The 9,250-nt window shown below is 33.3% G+C and overlaps 1 protein-coding gene across 1 annotated transcript; it reads left to right on the forward strand.

Annotated features, from left to right (window-relative positions):
• The first annotated feature begins 199 nt into the window (after nucleotides 1-199).
• On the forward strand, nucleotides 200-4,409 carry LOC125872374 (uncharacterized). The gene is made up of 10 exons (XM_049553088.1): nucleotides 200-222; nucleotides 2,263-2,374; nucleotides 2,517-2,551; nucleotides 2,620-2,728; nucleotides 2,814-2,869; nucleotides 2,944-3,247; nucleotides 3,370-3,404; nucleotides 3,473-3,572; nucleotides 3,656-3,711; nucleotides 3,797-4,409. Exons 1-10 carry the CDS (start codon nucleotides 200-202, stop codon nucleotides 4,407-4,409), a joined length of 1,443 nt encoding a protein of 480 aa, XP_049409045.1.
• Nucleotides 4,410-9,250: the final 4,841 nt, after the last annotated feature.

Genomic DNA, 9,250 nt, shown 5'->3' on the forward strand with positions numbered 1-9,250 from the left:
CTTAGTCAATTTTCCAGATCTTTAAAATTCTTTCCAAAAATGAAAATTTCCAATTCTAAGACTCTTCAATTATTTCACATTGCCGGATGTTACAATGTACCTGTAAAGACACTTAGTAAAAGTGTTAGTAATGAATAAATACGAATAAAAAATAAATGAATCAAATAATAACTTAAAAATAAAAACTCGTCTTATTAACATGGGAGCTCTTGGAAATCGGCGGTAATTTCTTCAACGGCCAATTTTAACTTGCAACGTGTAACACGTAATATAACTTAAACTAAATTTTCATCTTTTAAAATGGAGATGCCTCAAAAACTGATGGGGAAAATCTTTTATTGGCCAATTTCAACTTATAATAACTACAAATATTAAGAGATAAAAAATGATAAAATAACAATATGAATCAAATAAACCGTAAAACATGGATAATAAAAACAATAACATGATATATATAAAATGAAAAAATGAAATGAAATAATCAAACATAATCATATAATATAAATTTCATAATCATATAATAAACAATAACTGGAATTTTTTAGAAAAACGAAATGTAATCAATTTTAACAAATCTAAAATCACATGCGGACAAAAAATAAAGCAGCAACTATTTAATGAAGCAAATAATGAGTCAAAAATAAATAAATACAAACAAAATGAAATAATTTAAGGGCCCGTTTAGCCATGCAATAGGAAATCATAATATAATATTATAATATAAAATCATGAGATGAAGTTAAAATTTTGTTTGGATATGCATGCATATGAAATTTTTGTGTTGTATATTTTCTCATAAATATAAGAATCTCATAAGTTTGTAAAATTATTAAAATAGCCCGAATTGTTTATTCAATCTTATCAAATAAAAATTATAAAATCATATAATAAATTATTACAAAGTTATTTATTCTCCACTTAATTAAGTGTTTTATCCTACTTTGATTCAATAAAAAAAATTGAACATAAATTATAGTGTACTAGTCTTTAATATAATCATCCCACATAGTACGTACAATCTTCTCTCGTTGAACTTACATTTTTCGATCATATGACCGAGAAGACGAACCAACATTGTTACTTTGAGCCATTTGTTGGTCAATATCATTCGCTACTATATTTTCATGCTCATAGATCATAAATATTTCATCACCCCTTTGGTATTATGCAAATAATTATGTAACACTGTACAAGTTATGAGAATTTCCACTTGTGTGTCAATATCATATGGTTCATATCTTGTTTCACTTGTGTGCAATTGCACATTTTCAGTGCATTAATTTCATGCTAAAATCAAACATATTGGACGTAGTGATTATCAAACATACATCACCAATTTTGTCTTTTATTAAATTGCTTTAAACATTTTCATATAAAGCCGAAAGAGAAGATTTTTTTATTATGAAAAAACAAAAAAGTATTCCTCCCTTAGTTTATATTTATATTCACCAAATCAATTTTTACTTTATCATTTATATTCACCAAATTGAAAGCAATAATAAATTTTATGTTGGTGAGAATAATAAATTTTAAAAAGTAATGATGTGATTATTTAATTTTATTTACATATGAAATAAATGTTTAGTAGCTATAATGTGGGGTTGTTTTTAATAAAATATAAACTTGTAGGTCAATTTTTGTATTTAAAAAATCTCAAATCATGAAATGAAATTCTCATATCATGATGGAGAATATGGTATTCCATCTCATGATATGAAATTATGAGATAGGATCAGCGTGAAATCGCATCTCCAAACCATCTCACGATATGAAATCGTGATATGGTATCGCATGGCCTAACACCTACTAAAAGTCAAAAGGCGGGCAAAATGGAGTAACAAGCCAAAATTTGAATATCAACTCAATAAAAAAAAAAAGTTTAAAAAAAGTTACAAATAAATAGATAAATCCTAAAAATATAAAATAGATAGTAATTTATACTTTCAATATATGAATATATATTAAATCAATGAAAATAAAGAGTCTCAAAACGGTTGAAATTTGAGATTAAGAAAAGGAAACATAATTGGTTTTTTATCCTCTATACAGTTTTGATCCAAATAAAATATGAATATGTCAGAAATTAAAAAGAAAATAGTTTTGGAGGGAAAATGGATTGAGAATTAACTGTAAATTCAAGAATCAAGAAGTGCTTCTCTCTCTCTATATATATATGAACACTCTCTCTTGTCATTTCCATCAAATTCATTCTTCTGCTTTTTTCGTCTCTGAGTTGCTGCTTCTTCATTCAACAATGTTTAGATACACTTGCCTTGATCACAACACTGATGCGCTCCGTTCTAATAGTAGCATCCACTGTCCTAATGTTCGGTGCAGAGTGCAAATTGCATGGTTCAAAGATTATGTTCGGCCGGTAACGATTCGAATATAATTTCTTCGTATAGGAAGAATTATTTCATGAAATTGCTAATGATTCCAATATTTTGTATCATGAATTCTGATTAATTAAGCACTACTCTGTTATAGTTCATTTTCTTGTCTTGTGCATTTTGCAGAGTCAATCAGAAGAACTAGGGCTCTTTAATTGGGTGTAAGTATCAGCAACTTGAGATATGTATACACTTTTTTCTGCGGTCTAATGCTCATTTATGTATGCAGGTTTAATGTTCGTGTACAAAACAATGTGATTTATAGTCAAACAGAATGTATAACTAGCACAGCCAAAACTTACTGTAGCAAATGTGAAAAGATGATCGGGTGGATGATTGTAAGATACTGATATTAAAGATCATCAACAAGAACATTTTGTTGCTTTTCTTTAAAAAAAATACTGATTTTTTTTATTTCTCCAGACTGGAGTCCCCCGAGAGAACATGTTTATTAAAGAAGGAAGATTCTGTATGAGATTGTAAGTTTCTAATTACACTTACACATAAGCGTTATGACTTATAAGGGTTCATACAAATGAGTATTCTGTGGCAGGGACAAGCTTACTTATTCGAATCATCTACCGTTGGTTCGTTTAATTCCTGAGAACCAATTTTTCCAAGCTAATGAGGAAATTGCAGATCAAGATGGAGGCTCAGATGAAGACTATGATGACAATATTCCTGATTACATGATGCATCTCTTCAAGCTAAATGATTATCTAGGTACTGACCATACTGTTGATCAAGTTGTAGGAGATGGTAATGATCAAAATGCGCTTCCTCCTAATGGTACCATCCACTGCCTTACTTTTGGGTGCAGAATGAAAGTTGCATCCTCCAACGATTATATTCTGATGGTAACAATTCGAATATAATTTCTTCGGTTACTGATTTCTATATTTTGGAAACAGATATTTGTATTACAGCACTACTCTGTTATATTTCAACAACTCATTTTCTTGCCTTGTACATTTTGTAGTCTCGATCAAGAGGAATAGGGCTCTTTAATTCGGTGTAAGTATCAGCAACTTGAGCTATGTATACACTTTTTTCTGCTGTCTAACGCTAATTTATATATGCAGGATTAATGTTGATGTACCAGACAATGTGAGTAATCATCTTGGAACTACCGTAGTCAACATTTACTGTAGCCAATGTCATAAGATGATCGGGTGGAAAATTGTAAGATACTAATTTTAAAGATCATCATCAAAAATGATTTTGTTGCTGTTAAAAAAAAAATACTGAATTTTGTATTTCTCCAGATTGCAGTCACCCAACCGTCCAAGTATATTACAGAAGGGAGATTCTGCATGAGATTGTAAGTTTCTAATTACAAAATTGCAAATCTCATACATAAGTGGTATGACTTATAAGGGTTGATACAAATGAGTATTTTGTTGCAGGGACAAGCTTGGTTTTTCAGATGATGAACAGTTGATTCGTCCAATCGAGGAAGAAAATGTCCGTGTTAATGAGGAAAATACAGATCAATATGGAGACGCAACTGAGGGATATGGAGACTCTACTGAAGAAGAAATGAGAGCTAATATTGAGCAAAATAAAAATATTTCAAATTACTTGATGCATCTCCTCCGTCGTGAACAAGGTGGAGGTGGTAATGAACAGAATCATGATCAAAATGTTGATCAAGGTGGAGGCGCTAATGAGCAAAATGTTGATCAAGGTGGAGGCGCTAATGAGCAAAATGTTGATCAAGGTGGAGGCGCTAATGAGCAAAATGTTGATCAACATGGAGGCAGTAATGAGCTAAATGTTGGTCAAGATGGAGGCGGTAATGAGCAAAATGCTGATCAACATGGAGGTGGTAATAAGCAAAATGTTGGTCAAGATGGAGGCAGTAATGAGAAAAATGCTGATGAACATGGAGGCAGTAATGAGCTGAATGTTGGTCAAGATGGAGGCGCTAATGAGCAAAATGCTGATCAACATGGAGGCAGTAATGAGCAAATTGTTGGTCAAGATGGAGGCTCGCCAATGAAACGACCGAAGATATAGATCAAGTGGTTGATGGAATAGATAATATTGATAGCCGACTCATGCTGATATTCTGCTTATACAAAATGCTATAATTCATAATTGTGTGATATTCTGTTTTCCATTTCTGTTTTGAGATTACACTACATATTCTACTACTTCAGGTTGGAATAAACCAATTTGAGACTTCCATTCTGTATATGATGCTTAGTTTGTTTTAAATTTCTTGATACAAGTCATTTTTCAAGCATTTGAGTATAATCGATTACTGATATTTCCTTAGATTTTGCTACTCAACTTTAGTTTGTGGATGACTAATTTTTGAAAGCCACACAGCAGTGTCATCTTGGTTTCTGCTTTTAGGAAACTGTTATAGTATATGCTAATTTAAATTATACTAATTTGGATTTCTATGTTTCTTTAGTGTGTGCACTTCTTACTTTAGTTGTTTTTTATAAATGTATTATTGCGGTAAGCTTATATTCTTATTTGAGCTCAAAATTAATCATCTGTGATTTTATTGAAAGTTTGCTAATTATTAATCAAAATTCAAAAGTTAACGTTTGTTGCTTAAAAAGATTTAATTTGGAACATCAAAATACCCCCTTCACTTGGTGTTTTCTGGACATATTATTAAAGATTTATTTGTAATTGTTGCATTTTTTTACTCATTACATACATGTTTCCATAGAATTTTAATCATTCTTATATATTTATGAATATGAAAATTCACATGAAACACACGTGCGAAACATGTACCCAAAAACTATACAAATAATTTATTTATTTTTTAACCATTAGTTGAAAAGAAAATCTTGTTGCTTTTTTTAAAAAAAAAAAAATACTGATTTTTTAATTTCTCCAGATTGCAGCCACCCAACAGATCATGTGTATTAGGGAAGGAATATTCCTTGTGAAATTGTAAGTTTCTAATTACAAATATGCAAATTGAGAAGCAGCAGGATTGATACAAATGAGTATTTTGTGGCAGGGACAGGCTTAGATTATGTAATGAGGCAAATGCTGATCAAGATTTTGGCGCTAATGGGCAAAATGCCAATCAAGATGGAGATGCTAATGAACAGGTTCCTAATGATCAAGATGGAGATAGCTAATGAACAAAATTTAGGGGCTAATGGAGAAAATGCTCATCATGGTGGAGATGCTAATAAAGAGGTTCCTAAGACAGAACTGATGGAGATGAAGGTAGAACTGTTCAACATAGAGATAGAACTGATTAATATGGAGAGACAACTGATCAAGATGGGGACGCTACTGTTCAAGATGGAGACAACTGATCGAGATGGAAACACAACTGATCAAGATGGAGACGCTACTGATCAAGATGGAGACACAACTGATCAAGATGAAGAGACAACTGATCAAGATGGAGACACAATTGATCAAGATGGAGGTGCTCCAAAGAACTCATGAATGAAGATGTAGAGCAACTAATGAAGAAAATGAAGACATTGATACTCTGCTTATACAAAATGCTATAATTCATAATTGTGTGATATTCTGTTTTGAGATTACACTACATATTGTATTACTTCAGGTTTGTAACATCCGGCAATGTGAAATAATTGAAGAGGCTTAGAATTGGAAATTTTCATTTTTGGAAAGAATTTTAAAGATATGGAAAATTGGCCAAGTATGGAAAAAAAAAGTGAGTTTTTGGCCAACTTTGAGCAGCCATAACTCCTAGCTCAGGATGATTTAGGCGTAGTTCCAGTTACGATTGCGAAGCTTGTGGAATGATCTTTCCAACGCCGCCAATTTTTCTCAATTCCGAGTTCTTATGAGTGAGTTATGCCCTTTGGAAGTTGGGCAGTTGGCAGGGAATCCGTCCGGAAATTTTAAGGGCATTTTGGTCTTTTCCCTAGCTATTTCTTTTGGTTATATATTAGTGTTAGGCTGATTTTTGGATCATTTTTTTTTTCCCATTTTAAAAGAGTGAGAGTGAGGATTTTGAGTGAAGAAGAAGAAGAGAAGAAGAGGAGAAAAGAGAAGATCAAGCAAGATTCGTCAAGATCATCGTGGATTTTCATCGGGGGTGATCCCTATTAATGTATGTGAGTTCTTAGTGTTGGGTTGATCCTTTCCCCCACACACCAAACTCATTTTTATTATTGAGGAAAGATTGGTTGTGTTGTTGAAGTTGTTGGTTGTTGTTGATGTTGTTAATTGTGTTGTTGAAGTTCTTGTTGATTTGGGACTTGTTTCCGGTTGTGTTTTGAGTTGAAACCAATTGTATGTTGAGGGGTTTATGATTCTAAGTGTTTGGGGCTGGATCCATTGAAGTTAAGGAGGTTTAGAGTTGGAAAAATGAAGGAGAAGAGTCAGATTTTTGGGGAAAAAATCTGGGGCGTCGCGCCAGCCAGCGCGCCTCAGCAGGGGTTCTGATGTTTTACCCCTGGCGTGGTACGCCCATCAGAGTGCCAGCAGGCTTCCTCTGAAGTTTTTGGTCTGGCGCTCCGCGCCTCTCAGAGCGCCAAGAGCACCAAGTTTTCCCACTCCTTCCCCACTTTCTCATGCATGTTCCTAGGTGTTATACCTATGTTTCATAGTTGTTTCCGACACTCCAAAGTACGTCTAAACATCAAGAATCCCTCCATAACATGTGATCAAACACCTTGAATTCATAATTCCAATTCAAGGAAAGTTAGATTCCAAGTCAAGTGAAGTTAGTTTCAAAGTCAAGTGAAGTTAGTTTCCAAGTCAAGTGAAGTCAAGCTTAGAAGTAAGTAAGTCAAAGCAAGTCTTTAAGGTTTTTCCACGAGTCTTCATTGAACGTTTTAACTTCTTTTTAAGGCTCGGGTTCCAAGTTAAGTATAGAGTTTCAAGTCAAGCAAAGAGTTTCAAGTTTCAAGTCAAGTCAAGAGTTTTCAGTTAAGTCAAGAGTCAAGAGTTGAGTTCATTTCTCAAAAGTTATTAGGGAACTAAGTATTCCCAAAGAAGTTTATAAATGTTTTCACATTTAAGATGAGAGGAAACTGAGATTTCCAAAAGAGTTTTGAGCAGTTGAGTACTATCTCTTTTTGATAAAAGATGAGTTTTGCGAAAGAGTTTCTAAAACATGATTAGTATGACAAATTGAGTATGTCATCAATGTTTAAACAGTATGGTCTCTAGATATACCATCAATGTTTAAGCAGCATGAATATCCCAAGTCATCAATGATCATATTAAAATATGGTTTTGAGATGTTCTTTTTATAAAGAGTTTTCAAGAGCCTTTGGGCTAAGTTTTGAGTTATTATCTCAACTAAAGAAAGATGTGTTTAAAACACTAATGAGTTAAAGTATTTTTGGGAGTAGTCTTGAGCACCGAATTGGGGACACGATTCATATTAACTCAACTCTCCATAAGAGCCATGTAGCCAACATGGGATTTAACGGGTCATACTTTTTAGATGATCACGTAAAGTTAAGCTAGTGGATCCACTTGGTAAAGATAGCTTCCTATACACGGCCAGGTATAGGATGGTCCTTGGGCAACGTGAGGTAAAACGTTGTATCATTAGCTTCCTATATCACGGCAAGGTATAGGATGGTCCTTGGGCAACGTGAGGTAAAATGTTGTATCATTAGCTTCCTATATCACGGCAAGGTATAAGATGGTCTTTTGGCAACGTGAGGTAAAACGTTGTATCACCACTTGGTTTCATAGTGGTGGTTGTCGGTTAGAGAAACTCCCACAGTAAAAAGAGATTGGTTCCTCGAGAAGTTATGCTTATTGTGGATAGGGGTATGGGACTTCATTCATGCATTGCACAAGTAGACTTCGAAAGGAAGCATAGTATTTTCATGATATTATAAATATGATTTTTACGTCATGTTTTAATAGTTTTACAAGCTTTATATATTGTATGTGTCTTATTGCTTTATATCGAGTTCAGTTACTTATTCGTTGAACAGAGCCAAGGTAAGTTCTCTTTCGTATCCCTTTCAAGCTTAAGTTGTTGTTTTAGCAGTCCAGCTCGCATACTCGTACATTCCATGTACTGATGCCAGTTGGCCTACATCTTGTTATGATGCAGACACAGGTACCCAGGATCATCATCCAGCACGCCGTTGATCCAGCTGAGCAATCCAGAGTTAGTGGTGAGCCTCCTTGCATTCCGGAGGACTCAACTATTTATGTTCTCAAGTTTTGTTTTATTAGGATGTTGCGGGGTCTGTCCCAACATCCATCTCAATATTTTAGAGGCTTCATAGTCAGTCAGTCAGTTAGTTTGAGTCTCTCTTTTGTGTGTGTGTATATATATATATATATATATATATATATAAATATTCTATTTTGAGACTTGAGTTGCCCTTTTGGGCCAGATCTTTATCAGCTAAGTTGTTTATGTCTTTGCATGGCATTGAGTTATTCTGTTGAGTTAAGTTTTCGCTGAGTTAAGAAAGTCAAGCCAAGGGTTCGCTTGGGGCCAGCAATGGTCTCCGAGTGCCGGTCCCGCCCAGGGTGTAGGCTCGGGGCGTGACAAGGTTGGAATAAATTAGTTGACACTGCACATTTTACATGTTTGATATCATGAGATTAATTTATGTGAATACAAATATACCCTCAATTTTTTTTAATCATTTTATTTATTTTCTTGATTTTATATTTTATATTTGTACTAGTAAATTTATATAAATAAATTAGCTTACAAATTTAATTTTATTATTTAGAGAGAGTTGTTTGTTGATAAATAAATTCAATACAAATCAATACAATATTTGAAATGTGAGTTGTTTTGTGAGTGATTAATTTATTAAGATGACAATTATTTACCCTCAAATAATTCAAGTGAGAAGATAGCAAACATGATGATTTTGTTCTTTTCCTAACTAGTTAGAAGGTCACAAAAAAAA

The sequence above is a fragment of the Solanum stenotomum genome, chromosome 8, assembly GCF_019186545.1.
Source record: "Solanum stenotomum isolate F172 chromosome 8, ASM1918654v1, whole genome shotgun sequence".
Taxonomy (NCBI): domain Eukaryota; kingdom Viridiplantae; phylum Streptophyta; class Magnoliopsida; order Solanales; family Solanaceae; genus Solanum; species Solanum stenotomum.